Source organism: Meriones unguiculatus, chromosome 15, assembly GCF_030254825.1.
Source record: "Meriones unguiculatus strain TT.TT164.6M chromosome 15, Bangor_MerUng_6.1, whole genome shotgun sequence".
In the NCBI taxonomy this organism is placed as follows: Eukaryota; Metazoa; Chordata; class Mammalia; order Rodentia; family Muridae; genus Meriones; species Meriones unguiculatus.
The window spans coordinates 74,745,775-74,772,955 of record NC_083362.1 but is presented as its reverse complement, the minus strand read 5'-3'; the positions used below and the strand labels follow the sequence as shown (position 1 = coordinate 74,772,955).

Sequence of the window (27,181 nt, the reverse complement as noted above, 5' to 3'; positions counted from 1 at the left end):
ACAGATGTTTGGGCCATGCAACAGTGAATGTGGACTCTGCTGTATGTCAGAGTCCATGCCCTGGAAAAACTTCAAGTGTTTCCTTGCTTAATCTTCACAGTTCCCTGGTTACCACGGAAGCAGGCTACCCTCGTGTAACTCCTGCATGAGGCCAACAGGAGGGAGGCTGCTGGCAGTACGCACCACAGGAAGAGGAGCCTGAGGAGGATGTATGGGAATAGGAAGAATGGATGACGGGACCCAGAGACGCCATGCTGCTTCTCAGGGCTATACTGGGCTTCCTTGGATTTGCCACCAGGAAGGATGAAAGGCAGAGTGAAACAAGAGGAACAGATGAGGACTGAGTGCCAGAAGAGAGGTAACCGCCTGTAAGGCAGAGGAGGAAAGAGATGCAGGGTTCTGAAGGAGCCTGGCTGCCACAGGATGAGGCATCCCCCCACCGACATGGATCTGCCCCGTTAGCAGGCCCGGAAGCGCCTGCAGGTGAATCCCCCTGAAATCCACTGTCCCTGGAGAGGGCAGTTAATATTTCAGTAACAGTTCCTCAGGCTGGCCCACACTCTTAGCCCCAAGTTCTCATTTTACTTCCTGGGGTTTAAAGTTTATTCATTCAGTTTAAAGTTACCCCACGGCCAAATGTCAAATATATAAGCTTTTCATCTTAAAGACAGAACCTGATTACAAATGAGCAGTTACAGCCACAAATCTGCACGCAGTGGCACTGATGGAGCTTTTAGGACTTGGACCTGTTCACCTATGCAAAGCAGGCTGCACAGAGCGACACACAGATGCTGTGGAGGACTGCTCCTCCTGTGAACACAGCCCTGAAAGCGGACCCGGGAGCTGCCGCATGCCCCGACCCTGATGTCTACAGACAGCACGGTCGGCGTCTGTCCCCACCCCCGTGTGCCTGCTCTCCCGGGCAGCATGTCCCAGTGTCATGGAGCCCTGGCAGTGACAATGCATTTACCGTCCTGGAAGACCCGTTCCACGTTGAGCCCGTAGGTGGCGCACGTCTCGTAGTAGGTGCACCGCTTCAGGTCGTTGGAGAGCTTCCGTGCCCGGGCATCGTCGATGACCCTGGGGTTGGTGGAACTTATGGCATCTGCAACAGACAATGACCGTGTGCGCATCAGCCACTGCTTCCTGTGACTCGAGAGCCCACGAGACTCAAGCCTGCCCCCACACAGCCGCTTCCTGCAACTCACAATCTAAACTACCTACCCTAGCCCAGAGGCAGGAAGCCGCAGGGACCTTCTCGTATCACCTGCTGGGTCATCCTGCCTATGGCCCCAGTGGTGACACGGGTGTCTCAGGAGCCCAGTGAGCACACAACATGCTGACAGCAGCTCTCGGAAAAGCCGCGCAGCCCAGCTTCAGCCACAGGTGTCCTGGGTCCCTTAGCCCACTAGCAAGGTCCATGCAGGTTCTCAGAAGAACTGGCCCCACACTCAATCAAGGCCAAGTCCTGTGTCCACACATGACTTCCACCCATTCCTCAATTCACCCTCCCAGAGCACTGAGAAGCAAAGGTCAGGCCACCTGACTACACAGCTTTAGGCTAGATGTGTGTGGGCCCAGCGCCTGGGCTCCTACTCTACGGCATCGCTGTTTCTCCACCAACAGCAACAAACACCACCGGTGTGCATGAGAAAACACAGCAATCGAATCTGTTCTCTCCAGCCCAGCTGGGGGCCAGGAGTCACGGACAGTCCACGATGGGAACTCATGCCTCAGACGCAGGCTCACAGGGCTCGTGGACACCAGGCCGACGGCTGGGAGCTGCCTGGTCGGCCAAAGGCAAAGCATTCAGAATTCCTCTCTCCTGCTCCAAGACAGCTGGGGGGAAAATAAAATAAAATCGCCTGGGAGAGGCACAGGCTTTAAACACTTTCTAGAGCTGCCACCCATGAGGTACACGGCCATCCTCCGTGAGCAACTTCAGGACTTTCAGGGCACCCAACTGCATAGGTGCTCCAGCCCCTTCCACAAGGAAGGTGTGGTACTTGAACAGGACCTGTGTCACTGGCCTCACACTTCATCTCCAGGCCACCTAGATGTCTAGTAATAGTGTGTACACTGGGAACCAAGCTTACAACTCTGGTACAGGTGACTGCTTAACCTGTCTCTTTAGAGGGGCTCTCACTGTGTATCCATAGCTGGCCTGGAACTTGCTACAAAGACTAGGCCAGCCTTGAACTTACAGAAGTCCCCCTGAGTGCTGTTGTTACAGGCATGAGCCACCACACCAGGGCATTTGTATTTTTGAGACGGTCTAATGTTACAGCCCAGGCTAGCCTTTAGTGGCAATCCACCTTCCTCAACCTCCCTATTGCAACGAATACAGGTGTGCACCACCTGGATTTCAAATGCCCCTGCTGTCGGACCCCATGAAGAGAGAAGGGCCAACCGCACTACAGTAAGAACCACGGCACTGTCTCCAGGTGACCAGCAGAGGGAGCTAGTGGGCGGCAGTTTTGTGTTGCAGGCTTCAAAAGCAAAAGAGGACCACTGTATGGCATGGAAAAGAAAAAACAGGGAAGGGTGGTGTTCTCCACGAGGCCAGGAAGTCAGCGCCTCCCTACACTACTCTCAAACCCTGCCCACACCATGAGTCCTGACCATACTTTGGGCTGGTAAATACTGGAGATAGACAGCCAAGGCAGCTCAAAGCTAAGAAGAACCATTGTTTCAATAAAAATAAATAAAAGCAGCTTGGTTAAAAGGAGTCTTATGCAAAAGGCAATTAAGGCATCAGAATGTAGGAAAACACACACACAGGAGAAAAGGGGCTTTCCTAAAGCACCTGGGGTGTGTTGGGGTGGGGCAGATGTCTGTTTGAGCCTGAGTGACCTCTCCATGGAACCAATCAGGAAATGTCAGGTAAAGGAAGTTCTCTCTCTGAAAAGCCACCTTCAGCCCCAGCCCTGACTTCAAGCTTCTGGACATTTCCAAATCCCTCCCTACTGAGAACATGTCCACAGGCCTTCAAAGCACCTGCACAGGCCCAGCACTCACCCTGGGTCCCCACCAGCACCAGCGGGATCTCGCTGGTGTTCCTGTAGTTGGCCATTCGGCTGTAGTAATGGTAGACAGTCTGGAAACTGATCTCATCCTCCAGGCTGAAGACGAAGATGACCGCGTCCACCCACATGGCAAACTGCAGAGAGAGTGACGGAGAGGGTAGCTGAGGTGGGGGCACAGGAGGAGGTGCAAGGCCTGACCCCTGTGAGCACCAGGGCAGCCCTTGGTTACTGCCTGAGCTCTGCTATTATGTGCTGTGGCTGAATCACGGAAATCTAAGTGTGCCTGGGAACGAGATGTGCACACACACCTCTGTTTCCGCCAGCGCCCTTCTCTGAGGACCCAGACCCTGTGTCTCCCTGTGGTCACTGTGATCCTAAGAGTCTAAGCTCTGGCATGACCAGCTGAATCCCTCCCTGCAGACAGAAGGCTCTACCCACGCCCATCTGGGACGTCATGGTGGTCAGCTTCACACAGCTCCTCAGAGCCTTTAAACAGACTTGGTGGACTCGGGGCTGAGAGGGGACGCCTCCTCTGCACCCACACAGTCTTCTCAAAAGTGTCTTGATGCCCACCACGGCCACCACAGGAGCTTGATGGAAAAACATTTCCTAGGAGGTAGAGTTCCTGCTATAGCAGAGGCTTAGCTGCCACCAATCCCGTTCAGCTCCCTGCTGGGAAATGACTACTTATTTTTAGGAAAATTAAAATGGGAGTGCTAAGGTTAATCTACACCTAGCCCTCTTACATCATCCAACTTACAACAGCTCCCGTGGGAGGGAGAAGCAGGGGGACCAGAGCTCCTCATAGTGCCCAGCAACCCACTCTCACCAAAGCTGACAGCAGTTTCTGGATCCTGTCTGTGTCCTGTACCCAAGCACCCTTCTCTTTTTGTGTGTAAACAAACAGGAATGCCATCTCCTGCTTTCTCTAAAAGAAGCTCACTGTGGGGAAGTTCTTATGGCCAAAGCAGGACTCACAATTCATCATCTATGTGTAGACATGTGCATGTATGAGCGTGTGTGTGCATGTGTTTGTGTGTGTGTGTAAAGTGACACCCACCTACAACAAACCATATTCATTTAAACATAGAGTATTTACACAAGAGACCTTAAAACCTCAAGTTCAATGGCACATTCCAAAGTCAAATGTGACCTCGGGGCATACTTGCAGATGCTGTCAGATGCACAGGACACAGCAGTGGCTGCACAGGAAGCCTGGGGCCCACCTGGCTGAGTGCCTTTCTCCTCTCCCTGCCAGGGGGCATTTCTTTGCCTTGTGATGGTCAACTGCTGAGTTGACAAAATCTACGATCACCTAGGAGATGGACTATTTTCATTACTCAGATTGAGGTGGGATACAAGCCCACTGTGGGTAGAATCGCTCTCTAGATTCAGGTCCTAGACTGTACAAAATGGAGCGAGCTGAGCACCAGTGTGCATTAATTCTCTGCTTGCGGTTCTTGGCTGTGGATGTCAAGTGTCTAGCTGCTTCACGTTTCCTGCTGCCCTGACTTCCCTGGAATTCTGGGCCAGATAAACTCTCTCCTCTGCTAGGTTATGTTTCCCCTGAATCTTATCACAAGAAAAGAAACTAAGACACAGTCTCTTCTAAGAGGCAGAAACAGAAGGCTTCACCCTCTTCACCAGTCCCGGAGGGGTAAATGGCCTCAGGGGAGATTGCGGGCCCTCATCTGGGGTCTAGAGCGTCTGTACCCTGGCCTTCCCTCTGCCCAGCGGGGTGTGGCTGTGGTCTCCTTTCACTTAACTAGAAGATCCGGTTGTTAGCCGAAGTGGTGACACCATCTTTCTAGGGATTTTTCACGGGAACCACAGCACACTGCAGACTAGTGTTCAGTGGAGACTGACGTGGCCACGAAGGCTGGCAAGTGTGTGGGGATGCCCACTCCTGTCAACTGCCAGAGACGGAAAGTGGGTCAGCGTCCCAATTCTACCCAGCAGACTTTGAAAGTGACGTTACTCTGGGATGAAGCCAAGGGGAGGGGGACGGCTAAAAAGGAAACCATTTTTAAGAGCACAGAAATTTTAAAAGCCGTCCCAGCAGCTCTTTCAGAGCAGATGCGCCCGCTTCTCCTTCTATCTTAAAAACGTATGATCTTTAAAAATAAAAGTCACCCAGAAGACCCAAACTTCCTGGGTTTCTAAATTCCCCTACTTTAAAACCTGACTCTTTTCTTGTTCCAGGCTTTAGATAAGGTCCTCGAGGTGCAAAAGTCAGGCATGGGTGGGGTGCAGTACTCACCTGGGCCTCTGGGGGGCCCCCTTCATCCCTAATCAGCAGCAGATAACTCTGTCCATCCACAACAATCTCCTTCTTGAACCTTCCACCTGCCACACACAAAACGCAACGTTACAGAAGAAGACGGAGGGCTGGGGGGTGGGCAGACACGGGCTTCGCTTGCGGAAAACTACACTCTAGGCCAGGCGGGGTAACTGGCTGGGAGAGCTCACTAGATTTTAGGTATCTCCCACAAGCGCTGCATTTTTAGAGCTGAGCTCTGATTTGAACGTTTGTTTAAGAACCCGTGCATTCTGGTTAGCAGGCACGGCCTCCTGTGCAATGCCAGGAAACCTGGCTGAGGAGTATAGACTTTTCAGGCAGAACTGAATACATAAATCGACAGATGGTCACCCACTGGCAAACAGAGGGCGGGCTCTCAAAACCCAGAAATGCTTTGCCAGGCTTAGCAGCACTCGAGAACCTGCATTCTCCTCAAGGGAAACCCAGTGCTTGGGAGGAAAACATACAACAGCATGAAGATGGTGTCTCCAGAGTCACAGGCCACAGTTAGGGAAGGCGCCTGACTACTACACACGTTAGACAAAGCTACCGATGGAACTGCACAGTTGAGACAGAGCGCTGCAGCCGGCTGACGGGAGGCGTTAGAGACCACACGGGTTAGCGAGAAACCGCCTGGGGGCCTGCGGGGATGTCAGGGCAAAAAGAAGGAGGCTGGGCAGGGGGAGACCCAAAGGTGGCCCCCAGATATACCCAGGACTGGACTGTGAGGTCTGCGCAGTGCCGACATGCCATGTCCAAGACAGTTGGGGCTCTAAGTGCCCTCTAGCCACTCTCTCTCTTCCTGTGGGGCATGCATCACTCCCTGCTTCTCATCTTTGGTCCTCTGTGTAGATGCCTCACAGGAACCCCAGGGAATCCACTGAACTCTAAACAACTCTGCAAGAGCCTTCCAGAGGTTCTCCTACCCCTATCTCAGGTCTGGGCCACACACAAAGCTGAATAACTACACTCCCCACACCAACTCAAAGTATCCAGGACCTTTATTAAATAAGTGGTTACTGAGGCCGGAGGGCTACGGGGGACTGGCCACCCTTCCTACACAAGCATGCATAAATATGGCGCGCACACACACATACACACATACACATACACACACACACACACACACACACACACACACACACACACACGTACAACAGCCCTCCCTTCTCTTGTACCCACCTAACCTGGTGTACGTAACAAGTTGTGCTTGCCTGGCCTCGTTTCCAACTTACTTAATTGCAGAGCACAATGAACCTTAACACTGCAATGGAACGGACAACATGGGGTCTCCCACCCCGAAAAGTAGAGCAGAACCACGGGAACGGGTCAGGTGAGGATTTACTCGGTCGTGGGGTCTGCATAGGCAGGGACAGGAAAAGGACGGCTGACTCCTAGACAAGCTTAAAAATGTCCCACGTGGGCATGTCAGAGGCACAGGAGGAACCCTGTGGCTCTGGGTCCCCAAGTCACAGATTCTTCCACTGAAGAGAGATGACAGCCCATCTCAGCCTGGCTTCTGTCATACTTGACACAAAGCAGACACCCCAAATACGACAACTGAAACCACAGCTCTACCCACGCTCTGCCACCATCACCGACTCTGTCTGAACCAGGGCTGCCCCCACCCCAGCCTCACCTGGTCCGCCTCCCTCCACCTCAGTGACTCCCAGCTGGAAAACGGCAAGGATGCCATCCTGGCGGGCAAAATGTACAGTGAGCACTGGCCGGCGTGACTACTGCTAGCTTCAGCCAAGGGTCAGGGCATGTTTCTAGGAGGACGGACCTAACAGCCAAACAGCTTGCTCTCAGGACGAATGTGCATACAGGAAAGGGGCAGCAGTCACTGTTACTTCCTTGATTTCACTTCTAAAGAAAGATAGAGGAAACCTTCTGTCCGTCGATGAGACAGACGGAAGCCAAACTTCAAAAGAAAAGCAATGTTTGCAAAGCAACCTGACATTCTTGGCTCTGGGAAAACCTCTTTCCTTCTTACCCTGTACCGAGAGGGCAGGCTAGGCACACCCACCAGGGTCTGGGGAATGCAGAGCTTGTATGGAAATGTAAAGCTCCTTCTCATGGTCCTCAGATTTGATTTTCATGATACCTGAGGGATATAAGAGCCCATCTGCCAGAGAAACCATCTCTGTGGGTCATGGCAGCCAGCAGGCCGGTCCAAGACATGATCGCAAAGCTCTCTAGCCACAGGAGAGGGTGTGATGAAGGGGCTACATGGGGTGACCTAGGGGCCCAGAAGGGCACAGAATTTGTTCTTCTGGGTTGAGTGCCTCCAGGGTGGGGCTAGCCTGTGGCACCTTACCTATGTCCTATTATTGCTCAGGAAATGCTGCCCACTCATCCGAGCAGCCCCTGCCCAGGGCCCACAGAGCAAAGTTCACAGCTGCATCTACATGAGATGAGGCTTCTTTGTCCTGCTCTGGACACTCTGGTCTCAGCCACCAATGCCAGTCAAGTCACTCTCTGTCTCCAGTGACCCTTCCTCCAGCAGGCGCCCCGCACGGAGCTCCTTAGACCTGGCCATACGTGACGCGTGTAGAGAATTGAGACATACCGAATGCACACAGGCCTTCCCCAGCTTCGTAGGCTTTACGGGTAGCACTGCCCCAAGGGGAGGGCTTTCAGACAGATCCCACCACTCCCAAACGAAGGAAGGCGCCTCCTCACACCCCAAAGACCTCTGCCAACTCTGACATCCCGATATACAGAACGCTTGACTCCTGTTTCATCACTTAATTTCCGAGAACACCCATGGGTGACAGGCCTGTGTGAAGGCTCCAGAATCCCAGCAAAACTGGGAAACAGAGGGAACTGCCCTGAACCCGATGTTTAATGTAACGAGATTGAAACCCAGCCGGGGACCTGAGAATGCAGACTGTGAGTGGCTCTGCTGCAGCAGGCACCCTTGGGAGCTGAGAAACCAGGCCCAGAAATCTACCAAATCAGCACACTGACACTTGTCCTCCACAGTCCCCCAAAGAGGGAAGTGGCCGCCTTGGTAGGTTGGTGCCTGGCAGCACCTCTACTCTGAGGTTGGGACCCCACATCTGAAATGATAGAAATGGGTAATAATTCCAGCGATTGCATCGGCCAGAGTTTGGGCCTATTAGCCCAGGCTTCACTAGCCGAGAACCCTTGACTTAAACATCTGGTGTTTTCTGAGAATCAAAAAGTATTGTGGATTCCTACTTTAGATTCTGGGTTTTCAAAGTAGGGATGCCAAGCCTTTATTTTAATTTCACACCTGCCATCTTGTCTTCCCCATTAGGTCTTGAGTTCTACCAAAAATTTCTATTTCTTTTTTTGTTTTGTTTTGTTTTTCGAGACAGGGTTTCTCTGTGTAGCCTTGGCTGTCCTGGACTCACTCTATAGACCAGGCTGGCCTCAAACTCACAGATGTGGCTGTCTCTGTCTCCGAGTGCTGGGATCACAGGTGTGTGACACCACACCCAGCTAGCTCTATTTCATTTTTAGTGCAGATTTTTTTTTAATGGAATCTAAGTGCCGTCTTTGTCCAGGGGTCACGAAAATCTCTGCTATTTCAACCTTGGTGCTATTAGCATACAAGCAAGTATGTAATATAAAATGTCTATTTGATATCCAAATTCCAAATCATTCTCTTACAGGTCTACTTTACCCAACCATCCGCTAGCACCATGGCCTTACTATGAAGCTGTCCTGAGAATGATTGACAATTTATCTATTGGTTGTGATTACCTAACATTAAATTGCACCGAGGTAGTTTATTTCCAAAACGAGTCACCATCCACACCTGACCTCTCTGACGGTGTTGCCGATGTGTGGCTGGCTCGACCCACCTGTGGGTGCAGGTGCTGGGGTATTGTTGCAGGGTGGCACCCTGTAACTCAAGAGCCCCATACAGTTGCCCCCTGGGCTGGGAACTGAGATGGCTGACCTGTGTCCCACTCTAGTGATGATTGACAAGACTCTGCAACCGGGGTAGCATCTTCACAAGCCAGGAAACTGAGTCCTTTCCCTGCTCAGAGCAACTCTTCCCTAGCTACAAGGCTCCCTTGCAGCTACAAGGCTGCAAAGCAGCACTCTGCGTGTTGTGGCCCAATGTGACTTCCTGAATTGAACCTGGCCAGCAACACTACGTGTCTCCTCTGCGAACTCCAGCATGGTGTTAACTCAACCTCAAGTGTAACTTGCAAGGTCTCTGGCTCACCTCCAACATGTACCTGGCAGCTTCCTGATGCCTCTGTGTAGCCGTGGATCTTTTTTCTCCTGCATGTGTCCAAATGCACATGCGTGCAACTGCCAGAGCCTGCCAGCTTTGTGCAGCCCTGGATATTTTTTCTCCTTGGCGTGCGTATATGTGTGCACCTACCAGAAGTCAACCTTGGATGTAGATCCTCTGGAGCCCTACACCTTGGTTTTTGAGACAGCAACTCCTATTGGCCTAGAGCTTGTTCGTCAGGCTAAACCACTGGCGAGCCGGGCCCAGAGAGTTACCTGTCTCCTCTCTTAGCACAAAGATTACTAGCATGCATTACTACAGCAGCTTTAAAAACAACAAGAACAAAAGCCTTGGCTTTGTTGATTAACTCAAGTCCTTGTGCACCAACTGAGCTAACACCCCAATCACCAGCATCTTGATTTCTCTCCCAAGACAGGGTGCAGAAAGACAGCGTCTGTTCAGCAATACACACGGCCAGCACTTGAGGAGGCCGTTCAGCAAGGGAACAGCATGCTGGCGAGAGCACAGCCGTGTTCTCTGGCTCTAGAGCATACTTTTAAAGGTCTGATTGGGGTGCTTCTCACCATCCAGCCTCAGCCAATCTCAAGGTGACTATTCTGAGACTCTCACTGTAGGAACCAGCTCTAAATCTGGGACACCACATGCCAGATAACTGGGTTCCTTCTGTTTCAGCTCACACTGGGAGGAGCTGCCACGGTTTAGTCCTCTTGCATGCTGGGCCAGGGTTCCATCTCTGTCCAGTTCTGTTTTAAGGGGTAAAAATAAGAGTAAGTGGAATTTTCCTATTCCAAAAAAAAAAAAAAAAAAAGGAATTGCCTGAAGTAAGCACGGCCACAGATGCCTGCCGGTCCTGTTTCATCATTTCCAATAACTGGACTGAAAGCTACTACCGTATCCTAACAGTTCTCCAAGCAAGGAAGAGTTAGGACAGTGACAGGGGCCCTCTCACAGCGACAATGCCAAGTATCACGTTGACTTATTCTCCACAACTGCCTTGTGACACAAGCATCAGAGATGAGCCCAGGGCCTCTGGGAAACCTTTTGGACACTAAGGGACAGAGAGCCCCCTTCTTCTCAGCCCTGCAGGAAAGCTGAAGCTTCCGGTTCCTCGTCGTTCCTCTCTTCCATGTGAATCCCAAGTCCCATGTGACCCTAATATGACCCCGTCTGTAAACGGCCCAGGAGCCTGTGTGCCGCTCTCCTCATACTTGAGGCAGACATGGAGGACGCAGGGAGTGAATCAGGGGACTATAGCGCTAAGCCATTGCTGTGCCCTATAGACCACAGACCTCTGCTGAAACCATCGGGTCTTCCGGGAGTTGCCCATCTCTGCTTCTGCATGCACAAGTGAGGGCCTAAAGCTCCCCTGAGCTGGAGCTGCCTTTGTGGGGCCACTGCAAAGGGGAGGGCTCATTCTCACTTCTGAGCCTAACCCAGTGGCCCGTGCTGCAGGTGCCAGCTGGCCCAGAGCCCAGATCCCAGCAGGGAAGAAGAACAGAAATGGACAGTGCTGGGTCTCTTCCTGCCTCTGTTTAGAAGAGCTGCTTCTAAGAAGGTATGCGTGAGATCAACCTTCCCCCTCAGCCTCATGATGAAGCAGGACAGCCTCTGCAAACATTGTGGTCTCCTTATTATCTAAAAGAAGGGGACTTGAGGCGCTGGGAGCTACGGGCCTTTTGGGTTCTCCCTAAGGGAATAAAACACACTTAATCACAAATGTGCCAAACTCCTTTAAAAATTAATATGCCTTTTAAAAGCTATGACAAAAAATACTTAAGCCAGTACTTTATGGGATTGGAGCTTTGGAAAAGTTTAGTATTGTGATATTTAAAAGGAATTTTGGACCACATACTATTTTTACAGTGGGAGGAGGGGTTATTGGTAACACACTAGTTTACAAAACTTAACCAAACAGATTTCCTCTGCCATGGTTTTTAAGCTTACGGTGGGAAAATAAAAAATGACTACAGCTCAGAATGAGTGAGGAGCCAACTTGGGCAGGTTACGGGGGGAGGAGGCTGACCTGAGGCGACTTCACTTAACAAGTCCACATCAGAAGAAAGGGAAGACGGGGAAGGAAGGGGGCATTCTCAGTCTCTGACTGGCTGGCACATCAGAACTCCATGAGGTCTGACTGACTCCTCCATTCCCGGAAGAGGGCAGGAAGGTGCAGCATGAGAAGGAGCGGCCCAGCGCAAGGCTGTGGGAATAAGCTGAGGCCCCACTGAAGGAGCATAGCCCTCTCCCACAGCTGGCTCCTAGAAGTGAATGCAACAAAGGCCCCGCACCTGCAGAAGTGAGGCCTGTGCCGCAGCAAGCTGAGGAAAAGGCAGTGACACCCCACACCCAGGACACATGACAGGTGCTGGGATAGGACCTTCAGCAAATGCACCAGGGAGTCCCTAACAGAGAGAGCCAACCTCCTGGGGAGACAAATGAGGAGGTGGGCAGGACACCTGTGCCAACCTGACACTATGATTGTCAGGACTAGTGACGTTCTGCCCACACTGAAGTTCCCCAAGATCCCAGTGCCACCCTCTCCTGCAGCTGATGAGACAAATGAGAGAGATCCACAAAAGAGCATTTCTGAGGAAGCACCACTATGGTCCTGGAGCCCTAGTCAGTGTGGATAACAGATACCTCCCCTACCCCAAAAGAGCCAATATGGCTCCAGTTTCCACCAAGAGAATGATGGGACAGAGAGTGGGAGAAGTGGAAACATAAGATGTTGGGCAGAGATGCCCGTCAGGGGAGGAGACAGTGGAGGAGGGGAAGGGATGGCGAAACAACGTCAGAGGGGAAAACAAAACCAAGCTGCAGAAGGACGCCACGCACCAATGCTTCACACTCCAACATGGCACAGTCAACAGCCAGTGTTCAGCAGGAACAGAGGACCAACAATAGCACCTGGGGCCCAATGTCTAAAGTTTGGCCGAGAATAACACCTTGGGGGCTGAGACAGGGCTTGATAGGAGCAGCAGAAGCCTGAGCCAGAAACCCCGGATTATATACACTGGCGACACCTCTACTCTTCCAGGCTGTGTTAAGACATCTGAGAACGTCCACATGGTGAAGACACGGCCTAGAAGGTCCCTGACTCTGCCGTACAAGGTAAGAAGCTATTTCCATAGAAAGGCCAGAAAGCGCACGTTTTAAGCTCTGCCGATGTTTAATTTTATTTCTTTGTGAAAACCTCTCCACAGCTCATAGGCAGCAACAATTCAGGTCCAGGTGACCACTGCTGGAATGTTTCTCCTGGACCCCTCCCTCCCATGCCAGGGACTGAACCAGGGGCTTCAGCACGCCAACCTCCTTGCTACTGAGCTACACGGCAGACTGCGCTCTGAATACTCCTTTTGTACCGTTCTGCAGGTCACACTCCATTCTGTCCCAGGTCTCTGGGACACTGTCTGTGTTGCTATCCTATGTAATTTACTAGCAGGAATGCAGCAGGTTTTGGCTCCAGGCTTCTGTTCCTCCTGAAAGGGATTCACCACTGAGAGGACCAGTACCTCACTTCTCAGCACCCGTCACCACACCAGCCTCCTGTGCAGAGCTGGCAAGGCAAGATGTCCTTGTCTCTCTTCCTAGGACTGGAGGTACTGGCCCTCAGGTTCAGTCCAAGGCTGACAGACCACGCTTCCTCCAGGAAGAACCTGCATCTGAACATCTTGGAAAAAGGTCTGTGTGCCTCGGATGCTGGGGTGTCGGCCCCAGGCCAGCATGAGCTAAAGAAGCCAACAATCCTGATGGGACAGGAGAGCTTTGCAGAGGGCTCTGGGGTGCCAGGCGCCCGCAGATCACCTCTAGCATAATCCAAGTCGGTTCCAAAGCCCAGAGGTGGCCTGAGAACTCCTGACTACCCCACCCGACCCCCAGTCATCTCCAAAGCATGAACTGTCCTCCCTAGTTGATGGTGACCCCACACTTAGGTTGTGACAATTCTTCAGGAGCTCTCTTCTCTTCAGACATCGAACTTGACTTTACGCAACCTAAGCCATCGTCCTATCGGTGTAAAAAGAGCAGGCACAGTGTGGATTGATCCTGTCATCAGGCCCCTCCCCAGCGGACACACACACTGTCCTCTCGACATGGCCGGCTCACTCGTTTGGCCCTTGCAGAACAACTGCTGTGTTTCATTATTCTGTCTCCTTCTGTTTCTCCTGGTGCTAACTTTTTAAAAATTAAATGTTTATCAATAAGGAGCGTAGCTCAAGAAGCCAGAAACTGCTGGCCACTGTGCTGACCTCACAGTCACAGGAATAGGCCAGCCTCAGGCCTAGCAGCAGTTTCACATTATACACCGCAACTGTCTCTGCCTGGTCCCACAGAATCTCAACAGTGCACTGTGGAAACCTCTATGGACAGGGGTCTGGATCAATCACAGGTAAGCCAACTACTCAAAGTCGTTAGGTCACAGGAGGCTGCTGTCATTCATAAGCTGCTGTCAGTGAGTGCTGAGATGAGACAGTGTTGGGCTCAGCTGTCCTTGGGTCTGCTGGTCTGTACCCACAGTCATTATAAGTACACACATCCCTGTGGAACCAGGAAAGAACAGTTCCAGGAGAAAGCAGAGCACCCTAGGCTCAGTCCGCGGAGCCACCAGAAGTCAGGGGACACCCGTGTGAGGCAGGAGGAGGTGGGCACCGTGTACCCAGCCCTGCTCTGTACCGTGTGTGCTGAGTGTCGCTGTGCGTGCCCCCTGTTTACAGTTTCATTTAAAAGAAACGTTCGTTGAAAAGAACATCTGCCACTCGGTCGATACAACACGGGACTTGGATCTACCTCCACATCCACAGTTCAGGAGCCAACCGTGAGACAGAGCTCACTCCTGTGCTCCAAGAGACTAGCTAGCCGGGACATTTCCTTATGCCTAGGCATACCAGTTGGTTCAAAGAGAAGCATGTGATGTGATCAAAGTCGCTCAGAGCAGTGCCTGAATATTTTGCTGGAAAGAAAAAAAACTAAGACCTGAAAAGCGGAAGGGAAAACATTCAGCTGGTCTTCGGTACTGCACGGCAACAGCTAACTAGCTAGCTAGTTGCATGTTAAGGCCAAGACATGGAAGAGACGGAGAGGGAGGGGCTCTGTGCGTCTCAGTGTGTCAGGGGCCATGTTCCAGGAACACAGGTCAAGAAGCCTACCTGCCCTGTTTGATGGGTCCACTCTCCCCTGCCTCCAACTCGGGTGTAGACTCATACAGTAAACCTAGTCTTGCCGCAACCAGAGCCCAGCAGACTGGTGCTACAAGGTGCCTTACAAGTGGAAGCAGGCTGCCCACTAGAGGGCAAAGCCAAGCACAAATGGCCCAGCAGACAAAAGTACTAGATGTGGGGTCCAGGAGTAACAGATTTGAAGATTAATGACTGGCAGGTACAGGTGATGGACTTGAAGCATAAGACACACCCCTGGAGCTAAAACACCTTTGGGAAAATGACTCGTGGCTGGAATGTGAGCCCATCTATGCTTTTTGTGCTGAGAACGGTTGTGTTGTGGGTCTGGGGATGCAGCCCGGCTGGTAGAGGGCTTGTCTGGCGTGCACGAAGCCCTGGTTCTGTTTGCCCCAGCATAGACTGGGCACAGCGGTGCACACCTACCATCCCAGCATTGGAGAACTAGAGGCATCGCATCAGAAGCTCGAGTCACCCTCAGCTACAGAGTGACTTCAAGACCAGGCTACGACATACCGAATCCCGTTCTAATACTAATAATAAATTAAAAAACAATCGCCATGCTCAACTCTTGCGTTTCCTGGGGCAGCAACAGCTGTGTGGAAAGCCAGGCTGGCTGATTTTCAACTCTGGAGGCCAGTGGAATCCAAGTGCACTTCCAGTGACCATGGCCTTAACACTCAGCTAGCTGGCACACCCCAGCTGGTCCAGCCCTACTACAGGGCTGGAGGCCATGCACCTGGCCAGGTATAAATCACTTCCATGTAATTATCCTGGAAACAACCTCTTCCTGGATGCACACACCAACCCCAGGCCCTGGGCCAGCTTCCAGTGAGTCTTCAGCCTCTTGCTGAAGTAATGATAAAAGCATGGACAAGCCACGGAGTTCCTGCCAACCAACTGAAAAACACATTTTGTTCTGCCAGACTCATGGACGCCAGAAACACGACAGCCTCCTCTTCTCGCCCTTTCCCCTTGTTCACAGTGCATGCTTCTCTTTTTTTACATCGTTCAAAGTTCAATGACCTTCACCTGTCTTAGGCAGCATTGTATTCAGGTTCTATGTCATGTGGTTAGAGCTGCAGACTGTCACACACAGGATGACAACGTGGAAGGTAAGGTAGATGACATTACCTTTACGTACCAGGTCAGTATCGCAAATCACCCAGAACAGCAACTAAACTGACCTACCAACCAAGCAGTGGGCCCACAATCTCCAGGCTCAGAGATAACCCCACACAGTTACTTTTGCTAAAATCCCTTGGTTACAAACAACAGGGTAAAAGTCACATTAACAAACGTAAGTGGATAAATTTCAAAACCACTCCAGTTTTATTAGGGCTATACAAATTTTGGATTTTTGTTTCTCTCATACATCAAGCAGGATCCAAGAAGAGTCTGAGGAAGCCTAACATCTGTGCAGCAATAGTGGCTGACTGAGCTTTTTTAAAGTTTACTGGATTTGGGGAAGGTTCTAGGAGCTGACAGCTTAAATGTGTTTCAGCAACTCTGAGAAGCCAGGCTGGGTGTTTACCACAGCGTTTGTTTCTAGGAGACTAAGTAAACATCCATTAACAAAATATTTCAGATCCACGTGCTTCTGAAAACACACTCACTGACACTGGCCAGACGCGCCTGTTAGGAGAGCAGCCCAGGCAGGCACTCTGGAGGAGTATCAAGACTGAGGCACGGGACAGCAACTCTCAGGCAACTTCTGGCTGGATGTGAGTCACCACCAGAAACCTGCTGAAGAACGTGGCATCAGCAGCCCAGAGAGAGCAACTCAAATAAAGCCCACAAGAGAACCTGGCACCATGGTCTCTGCTGCCCACAGCAACCCACGAGCCCACACCTTCCCATCTATCTATAAAGGTGGCAAAGGCCCTAGCACTTCCAGACCCAGGGGAGGGTACCGGGCACTCCCTATCTTCTTCTCTGGTCTAGGTTCCCGGTTGTCAGGTGTGTTCCCAGATGACATATAAGCTGTGCCTTTATCGGTCTCACCAACACTTGGGGATTCCTGGGATGCCCTGAAGATGTCAGATGGTTTCACGTGGACTAAGCCTGAGCAGCAAATGGGTCCTCCGGCAGAGGGCAGCACTGGTGGCTGCAGACACACCTCTGAGAACACCAGTGGACGCTGAGGCGTCAGAGCCGAGGATCCGGGAGCAGGGGTGGAACCTCTCACGGCACCCACATGACAGGCCCACATATGACGGGCCCACACAGGAAGAGGCAGGCCACCCATGGCTCTGCAGACACAGGGCTGTCGCTATACAAAGGCTGATATTCTTCTCAGTATTCCACACAAGTCACTCTGTGTTTTCGTGACATGTGGAATGTCGTAAGACTGCTAAGTGGCTGTGATGAGCTGGGAACCCTGAGTCCTCAGCTCCAGGCAGTCACAGCTGCTATTAGCAAGTCTCTTCAGGGCACAGCAGCAGACGGAATAGACTGCATGGCAGCCCTGACCTGCATTCTTGAACGCTGCCAGGTTATGGGGTGCATTTTTGTTCCCTTCCCATCAGCACCCCTACTCAAGTCTTAGGTCCCCCAACCCCCCACAATAGTTTGTCTTTCTCCCAAGATGTGGACTAGACTCCCTCCCATAAACTGGCCAAGTTTTCAGCAAACCTAAAACCACTCCATCAAAAGGAAACTGACAATACACGTGCGCTCTGAGCTTCTCTCAAGTAGGCCCGTTGTCTGAACACTCTACTTAGCCAGGCATACCAAAGAGCACTGTCAGACATTAAGCGATTCAGGCTCAGACTCTGGTCTCCTGATGTGAGTTATGAGGCTGCTGTATTATTCTATCCTCTGAGAAAACAGCTACCATCTTTATCAGATCAGCCATGCCTTCCTCAGAGAGTCGACTGCCAGTGCTGGGTCTATGATCTACCGAGGGTCACTGGACCCTCACCTGAGAGTCCAGCCACACCTCCCATTTGTTTACAATTGGCTCTGACTGCACATGGCCTCATTGAAGGAGGTGCCGGTGTATAAGGTTCACAAAAGTTAACGGAAAGGGGACTCCATCCACATGGCCATGAAGAAGGCATCGTTCACGCTGGGTGAAGTTTCCAGTGCAGCTGCTCTGGGATCATCACACTCCTGCCGGTGAACCCCCCCCCCCACCTCTCCACACTCTAAGGAAGCCCCAAACTGTCACTGTTTTTCAGGTGAGCTGGTGCAATCGTACTAGGTAGAATTTGTCACTGAAGTTCGTAAGGGGTGGGCACTTCCTTTAGGGCTCCCGGGGCAATTCTCACCGCGGAGACCTTCGGATTCAGTTCACTAGGTCTATGTCACCATCAGCACTCCGTACTCCATACCCCGCTGCACACCTACAGATCCAGCCGCACAGATCAAAGATAACCCCCAAAATAAGTCTTACCTACCAAGCAGAGATGGATGTTTGCTCATGTCATCGTTAGCAAAATCACAGAACTGCAATACATGCGGCGTTTGCCTTGTGCCCTATGTCATCCGTTTACAGTGGGCACAGAGTATGCACAAGTCACACACAGGGACCATGGGATCGGAAACAAAAGACCTGAGCCTCTGCAGGTTGGGAACCTGAAGGAGTCCTCCACCTGCCCCAGCCTGGACACCTAGAGGGCTGTGCTAACCGCGTCCTCACCTGGTGGCTATGACTCAGTATCACACACCTACTGCTTTCCCTAACAGGCGGACTGGCGGGCTCCTCCACCTCCCTCAACTGCTTCATTGAGAAAGACACTGAGATTCCCTCCCCAGTGAGAGGTCGGCCTTTAATTACTCCGGTTTCTTGGGTTACTTTGTTGCAAAATGGGTGTCTTGGGGCCAGACTTCTGATGACTTGTTTTCTCATTCTGGGGGAGAAAAAAGAAGGCTGATGTGGGGATCTCCAGGCCGTTATCTGTACACCCTCACTGCGTGTTGCTGGGGTCAGCCAGCATGAGTCAACGACTCCTGCCAAAGCCAGGGGAGCACAGAAACAGGGCTGAGAGAGAGAGAGGCGGAGCCAGCAATCCTGGAGGCGTGTCTCTATCACCAAGCTCCTGACCAGGCTGTCGGTCTAGACAGATCCAGGGCAACCACAGCCCTGAAGCTTTTTGCCTCCAAATATGAACAGGTTAAAAGACAAAAAGCAATGAAAAAAGTCAGTGGTAAAAGAAACAAATCTCTTATGAACTATGCCCATGTAGACTGCGGGTCCATGTGCTCCCGGGCCACATCTGAATGTAGCAGTTCTTTAGAACCTTTTCCGAAGCTACAGAGGGTGACTCTTGAGTGAGCCTACTGTGCCTTGCCTTCCTAGCTCGTCAGGCAGCATGTGGGCCTCAGCCTCCATTTACTGTCTCTGGGTTTATTTATTCTGGATCTGGGTAAAAGGAGGTGTTTTGTTGACAACACAACTTCAATCCACAATTTAACCCTGTCCCATCTGCAGGTTTTGGTTGAGAAGTTATCAGCAAGGGGTGATCAATGTTCCCAATGCACGAAGGCAGGCCATGGCTGCTCCTGGGCTTGTTGCCTTTGATCTTCAAGCCTTGTGCTCCATGCATCCTTACAGACACACTGAGGCCACTGAGAGGGACAGTCTCTGTGCCTTCCATCTGCACAGCCTTTGGGGGCCCCAATCCACAAACAGGAAGAAACAAGACCCAGAGAGGGCTGTGCTGGGCCCACAGCCTATCAACCCTGCAGGATACAACAGCCAGCGCCTTGGGATGAGACACCGTTCTCAACACCTCCCACATGTTGTTGACAAGCTGTTTCTCTATCCCCCCCCCCCCCCCGGCAGAGTTAAAATTTACACGAAACACACGGGTTTGGTACGGGGCGGGGCAGAGGGAGCGGTGAATGCTAAACACCTACCACACAGGGGGAAACTGAAATTACACAGCCCAAACACCGGTCACAGCTCTAATTAGCAGCTATTAATAGGGCCTTGGAAGGGAGGTGTGAAAGTCACACCCAGGCTGGTCCTGTCCTGTGGGACTCAAAGGCCAGCAGTGGCAGATATTGAATCTATAACTAGCCTGGCCAATTCCCAGCCACACGGCCGGAATCCGCTCCATCAGGTCAGTCCTCAGGGCCACGTCTCCAGGCCACTTCCTTTCTCTCCTTCTTCTTCCTTTCCTGCCTCGTGGTCCCTACCTGGGACCCCAAGACTGGGGACGGGAGTCCAGCTTCCCTGTTTCCTCTGCCTAGCTTTAGGCTGTCCAGCTTATTTCCCAGAGATTTGGGGAGCAATGTTTACATAACACTCATCAATGATCCTGATAATGCCCACATCTGGACTGCAACCAGATCTTGGGACATGAAAATCAGCCTCTGAATACACAGCGCACCAGACCAACCCCCAACATCCTCCTCCATAGCCCTAACTACATAGGTATGGTGCCGACACCACCAAGAGCTGCTCTGTCTGCCTCCTAAAAGAACCAAATTTGCCAAAGAACTTTACTTCTGCTTTCAGCCATTTATTTGGTCTATGGTATTTTGCTGCAGCATTCCTGGGACCCTGGTGTCCATCACACACCACACATACATACACATTTACAAATACACTCGCTCACATGCTCACACATGAAGGAGACCACCCGTATACAAACTGCACTCTCTCAGCTTCTTCCACGGATCACGACTCCCCGCTGAGATAAACTGGTTTTCCCTAAGTCACTAATTAGAGGTAGCGCTAAGAATAATGCATAACTGTTTTCTCTGGCCTATGTCTCCAAGGCTTTCAAGTCAACTCTCTTCTCTCATAGAATAAAGTGTCAACTAAAAAGGTGTCAAGACAAGAGAACTCAGCCACCCTGTGAGGTGATGCTGAGAGGCATCTCTGGGGCAATGGCACCAGGAATGCTCCTGTCAAGAAGCAGCTCTCTTCTTAAACAGTGGAGTTCTGTTTTAAGCTCCTTGCCACATTATCCCTTCCAATGCCGGAACTTCCCAGGAGGCAAGGCAGGATCACAGCAGAGGATATGTGTGCATGTGTTAAACCAGAGAACGGCCGAGTGCCACTGTGAACGGGAATGGAGAATCCAGTGAGTGGCAGCGAGGGGCAGACACACAGCCATGTGGACTGCAGAGGAGCAGCGAGCCAGATGATTGCTCTAGCAGTCAGAGGGGAGTTCTGCGACTTGGACATGGTTTGAGTGTGTCTCCAAAGGTTTGTACAGAGGAAGTCTGCTTTCCAACTATGAAAGGTGTTGAATCCTTTAACAGGTGGGTTGTAGTGCGGGGAGCCTACTCGTAGGAGATGCTGTCCCCTGAAGGAACTAGTCTATGTCCGTGAGGATTATGGTTCATTCTCAATAGAAAAAAGGTTGCTGTAAAGAGCAAACCTGGCCTCAGCCCACACTCAAGCTTCCTGCCTCATCGCGTGGTTCCTGGTCATATATGCTCTCCCTATGATGCCACCATGAGACCCTCACCAGACCCCAAACATGGAACTGCCCAGTCTTGAACCTTCAGTCTCTCAAACTGTGGGATAACATAACCTATTTTCTCTGTAAAGCAAGGCGGTTTTCCAGTCTTGGGCGTTTTGTTATTTATAGCGATGGAAAATGTAGCGTCACAAAGGACAAATCAGAAGGTAGCTGCAACACAAAGAAATTGGAGGATTCGGAGGATCACACAGCTCACTCCAAACCCAAAGTTTCAGCCAGGCACCAAGCACACCTGTCCACCTGCGTGCTAATGAGTCTCTGAAGAGAAGCTGGACTAGAGCTATCCCTGACACTTTCTGCAGGCCCCAGATGACCAGGCACCCAAGACTCTCCACACTCCTGGACAAAGACAGTAAATCAGACACCAATCCCACAGCGCTGCACTGGCAGCTTCCTGGTTTCAGCTAGCCTGGGTAACTGGCTGCATTAACTCATGAGGAAAAGACTACAACCATCTCCCAGCTCTAAGTTCCCTGACCCCACAGAAGAATCTCAGGATTGCACGACAGCAATCACACAGTGATCACACATTCCTTTGCCTCCCGCTGCTGGTGTAGGATGTGTTCAGGAGGACAGGAAATAGAAACCAGCTCTAAAGAAAATAGCTGCTACCTGCTGCATTCCAGACAGGAACTCATGGGCAGCTCCTGGGAAACAGAACTGCCCAAGGCAAAGGGCTTCCAAGTACAGGAAGACCTCCTCATTCACAGCAGATGGGTACACCTGGGCATGGTGCGGCTCTAAGCTCCCCCACCCAGCACAGGACAAGCACCCTGGCCCATGGTTCACAGCAAGAAGACACACCGGTAGGCAGGGGAGGGCGAGAGAGAACCTAAGTTCTTTCTCCTGGATCCAGGGGTCCTCAGCTGTGTGTCTGCCAGCACAATGATATACTCCCACTCTGCAGAGGGGCCGGGGGAGTTGTTAACAACCAACGAGGTCACCTCACAGGGCACAACTTTTACTTCTTACGTGTGAACCTTCAAAGGGAAAAAACCTCTGTGATGATCAAAATAGAACGCCATATTCTACACTGCATATAAATCAAGTTGGAGGACACAGGTGTGCTAGGGCAGACTGACTGTCCAATGGGAAAATGACAGGCACCACAATAATGACCAAACATAGATGTGGTCCTGACTCTTCCTTTAGAATCAGCAATTTCAGCATGACCTAGCTCCAAATTGCTGGACCTCTGAGCCATAGAGGGACAGCAAGAAAACCAGAGGCTGGCTGGAACTTCTAGCAATCCCAGTCCAAAATGTGGGCGTTGGAAGACGTTCAAAACAGAGTTGCCTGGAAAAGGCATATGCTTGCCTTGCAGTGGGTCAGCTGCAGATAATTGATAGCAGATTTTACCAACTGTTCAACAGTGAGTGTCAACAGAAAGTGCCACACACAGAAGCCCCAAGACAGAACCACTACAGACCCCAAGTCTAGGCAAGTCTAGTCAAGCTGTCTGTGGTGAACATTCACACTCAGGCTCAAAGAAGAGAGTCCTTGCATGGCCCTGGACGGTTGGTCGGGGAAGACGCTACCTTCCTTCCTCCTCCACACCAGATTCTGGGTACCTGGGACTGCAGTTCCCACCAAGTCGGGCCTCTGTCCATTTGGTCTCATACACAAACCTTGGTTTGGAGCCTCCCCTCCTCCCAAATCATCATTCCACGGGGAGAATTTGAAAAATGGGTGTTTCTCTGATTTGACAGCCACGAGGCTTTCCAAATATGGTTGGGAAGTAATACAGGAAGGTGGCAGAGCCCCAAGCAAGCCCCTCAGAATTCTGTTCTTTCTACACGATTCCACAGTCTTTAGGACAAGAGTTAAAGGGCCAAAACATGTGTTACAGGGGACACGTGAAGCTACTTTGGACTACTACTCAGAAGACAGCTAAGGGACAAAACAGGGTGGAATGCTGAACTTAAAGAAAAAGGTGAAATGGAACAAACTAGGATGAGACACAGAACACGGCGGGAAGAGAACACTACAGTACAAGGTTGTGCCTCTCCTCTCTCCAAAACGAGACAAGCCATGAAGAAAATGCATAGTTACCTGCGTCCATATCTGCAAAGAATGGAACAGCCAGTAAGAAAAAGAAGGAACCAGAAATTCAGTGTCTCAGAGTTGGATTTCAAAAGGTTACATGGGGAGAAAATATAGTTTAGAAAATGGCTTGTGGGCTACGCTTAGGATTAAGGGGACTAAAGGGCTTCCTACTACCACTGTCATAAACTTCATTCAAGCAAAAAAATAATAAAAAATAAAAAAGGAACAGAACCACAGTAAGACATGGATATGTCAACAGAAGAATCAAAATGTCTAATGGCAAAAGAAATGCCTAACTTGCATGCAAAATGATTATTACATGTTTGTAATACGATATAAAGGGAGACATAGTCAGACACGCAGTGGCGGGAGGGATCTGGATTGTTTTTAGAAATGCTGATGTCTGTGATTGAGCAGCATTACAAGGTAGGGTCCAGACCAGAGAGACGTCCAACCAGTACTCAAAGGAGTCGCACTGGCCTGAGGGTCCAGAGGACGTGCTTTACAGCAGAAATGCACTCAAGAACGTCTCAGTTAACCCTCAAAATGCTGGAGTGAACGCACGGAAACCCCCATGGGAGGGAGCGTACACCTAAGTCTCTCTGCTACTCGGTGGCTTTCTTACGGCCTTGGCATGGGTCATCAATGACTTAGAATACGTAAAGAAAAAATGAATCCCTGAAGGCTAAGCGGGCACCTAACCACCTGCTGAAGAGCAGAGCAGCATACCTTCTGGAGACTCCTCCTGCACGTACGTGCCAGTCAGGTACCGGTGCACCAGTGCGGACTTGCCACTGGCCAAGTTACCCACAATTCCCTGTAGCAAAAATAAGACAACAGTTAGAGGCGATTAAATCACTCTAAGCTTTCTGCACACATGGTCATAATCACCCTGCCAAAATGTTGCAGATGCTCAAACAAACAAACAAACACCAACCAACCAAGAAAACTGTAACTATTTCTATTGAAGACAGAGTCAAACCTAAATTAGCCACTCCTGTCCTCACTAGTTTTGGATGCTATTAGGGTGTCAGCATGGCTGGCATTCTTCTGTTCATTTATCTGGCACACATGTACTGGCTCAAATGTCCACAGGATAGGTGCCTTCCTACACTAAGGAGGAAAGGTTCCATGGGACCCAGTATTACAGAGTCATTTACAGATAGGACTACCTGGTGCGTTCCTACCTAAGAAGGTGAACATGGGAAAGATATGGAGGCAGGAGTAGGTGGGATGGGGGAGGGGAGGCAGAGCCCATCGAGATTAGGCAGTAAGCCTGCCTCTCAGAAATACACAACCAAGAGAAAAGCAACAGTCACGCTACGGCAGAGACAGCCACGGTGATCACAGTGGGTGGGAATGACACTGGAGGGAGCAAGGGTGGGGTGAATGCCGCCTACAGGAGCCAGGGAGGCCGGGCAGGGACACCTGCGCCCAGGTGAAAGGGCACCTGGCCTGCGCTGCGAGTTCCGCAGTTTCCTCCCACTGCTCTAGGGAGCAGCCCATCTTCCTCCCCCAGTCTGTGCAACTCTCCCCATACCCACCCCCGTCCTGGCCCTCTCACCATGCTTGTAGCCCTCAGGCCACTCAGCTTCCTACCTCCTGGCTTTGTCTCCTACATCGGAGAGCTACCAAGCTCATCTCTACTGGCCTGCAGTCTCCATGTGACTAAAACTTTCCACACGGATCAATCACAGCCCCAAATCCTACTCCAACTCAGAATCAGCAGCCAGCTCACACATCACACCCTCTGAGGTCCATGCTTTTGTTTCTGAATGCTTATGTCCCCCAGCCCCTGGGTGTTTATTAGGGGATGGGGCCTCTGAGAAGGTAGGGGTCACAGGGACACTGTCCACATAGGGTCAGCATATATCTGAAAGTGGTCTAGCAGGAAGGGGGAGAGAACACTCCACCTGTGTTCTACAGAGCGATGACCCCCAAACCCTCACCAGCCCCCAAGTCTGCAGATTCCTTTGACTTCTGTCCTCTAGGACTGTGAGCACAGGCTTGACTGCTCACAAGCTGCTGATCTTGTCACAACAGCCTGGATGTACACCTTAATGCCACATCCTCACTTGGGGCTAGCAAGATGCCCTCAGGCCCTGGCTCCTGCTGCTACACTGCAGCCCAACACAGCCTTTAGCAGATCTTCTCTGCCCTGCCTGAGGCATGCAGCCCATGGAAGCTACACAGGTCCCATGGACTCAGCGAGTGAATGGCTGGTGAATGACTAACACTAGGGAGTATGAATGAGCTGTCTCTACCACCGAGAGCTGGGCTGAGGGCCAGGGCATGTGGACGGTTCCTGCACAAAGCTGTCTCCCCTCCAAGCCCAACCTGTATCTTCCTACCTCAAGCCTCCACCATTTGAGAATATCTGCCTATTAATTATTCTTTTGCTCGAGGGCACCTGCTGTTTGTCAGCTTCAAGCTGAGAAAAATCCGTGCCAGTATATGCCACAGAAATGGAATTTTTAATTAAGATTACTTTCTCTTCCTGGAAGAAACGTCCCCGTATCCAGCATTGTGCAGCTGGGCTTTCTCTGCGTACTGACGCCAGCCACTCTTTCCTGCAACAACAGGCAAAGGTATGCCGTATCTGTGGCCAGTGCCATCTGCCTCTGGACTGGGGAGGGAGGGTTCTTGGCTTGTGCACCCACCCCATAGGTTGTGAGCAGCATCGTTTTAACTTGAAACGCTGGCAGAAACTACCATCTGTTAGGATGTGGCCCTCCTGTGAAACCGTGACAACCACTCCTGAATGTCACCTGCGGAGGAGGAAATAACTCAGCCCGGGCCTGAGGTTTCATGGGCAGAAAGAGGGCGCCCTGATGATGACAGAGCTGGGTATCTCAGTCAGGAGAGGCGCCATCCTGCCTCGCGTGTGCAGGCTCTGTGCCCCTCACTATCATCACCAGAAGAAGGAGGGCACAATGCTTTTACAAACTCAGTTCTCTAGCTCCCTGTGTTTTCTACTCAACTACTAAACATGAATCTTCTACAAAAGAAATGGAGCCTTTTAGTTAAAAATCCCAGCTGAGAGTATAAGCAAAATACATGGTGGCACCTCTACTGGCAAGGTCTGCCCACCGCTTCCACCCAGACGTGGAAGCGTGGAGCCTGTGCGGCCTGGCACCCATCTGCATTGCTGAAAGCAACTACAGCACAACTTCAGAGAGCCCCGGGCAGACAGTGGGAGACTTAGTGACATCATTCCATGGTTGTGTTTCCAGGCAGGGCTGAGAGTCCCAAGCTGATGACTTAAAGAGCCACCTGTGTGTCTGGGTGCTGCATGAGGGCAGAAACAATAGCAGCCCTGTGGGCATGGGAAATGTTTTACAGAACAAAGGGGTGCTTCTTCAGACCTGAGCATCCCCTCCAGTCAAGGACTGGGCGAGGTGCCCTAGACAATGAGGTGCCTGCTAATGCCACCACGAGAGGGCACTCACCACAGGAGAGCACATGGCCCTTCTCAAACTACAGATGAGCCCTTGATTATAGGACAAGTCAGTTACAGTGAGCTTAAGACAGCTTCAGAAAGTCACATTTAGACGAGCAATGTGCTATCTCTTTAACTGCCAAGATTTGCTATTCATACCGAGTGCTTACAACAGAAAACCATATACCAGAAAATAAGTTTTTGGCAGCAATCATCCTCAATTATTATTGGCTGATACGAATATGTGGACCAGAGCAGGCATAGTGGCACAAGCCTGTGTAATTCTAGCACTTGGGAGTCTGAGCCAGAAAGGTGGTGACTCAAAAGCCAGCCTGGGCTACATGGTAGTTCTACAGCAGCTAAGACTACGCAAGTTAAGATGCTGTCTTCAGTGGCTGGCTCTTTGACTACCCCCCCGGGGATTGGGGGTTACATCCTTGCCAGGCCACAGAGGAGGACAGTGCAGCCAGCCCTGATGAGACCTGATAAGCTAGGGTCAGATGGAAGGGAAGGAGGA

General features: G+C 51.2%; 1 protein-coding gene across 13 annotated transcripts in view; it reads right to left on the bottom strand.

The window, feature by feature from the left end:
* Agap1 (ArfGAP with GTPase domain, ankyrin repeat and PH domain 1) overlaps positions 1-27,181 on the bottom strand; it is a 435,843-nt gene that overhangs the window by 267,691 nt on the left and 140,971 nt on the right. For 7 of the 13 annotated variants that reach the window (XM_021650398.2, XM_021650397.2, XM_060368820.1 and 4 more), the window contains exons 3-7: positions 23,955-24,042; positions 23,232-23,243; positions 5,287-5,372; positions 3,019-3,160; positions 971-1,105 (exon numbers count right to left, since the gene is read on the bottom strand). In XM_021650398.2, the coding sequence (XP_021506073.1) occupies positions 971-1,105; positions 3,019-3,160; positions 5,287-5,372; positions 23,232-23,243; positions 23,955-24,042 (463 nt within the window). The remainder of the gene's footprint in view (positions 1-970; positions 1,106-3,018; positions 3,161-5,286; positions 5,373-23,231; positions 23,244-23,954; positions 24,043-27,181) is intronic. The other 6 variants (XM_021650399.2, XM_021650400.2, XM_060368822.1 and 3 more) reach the window with 1 other exon arrangement.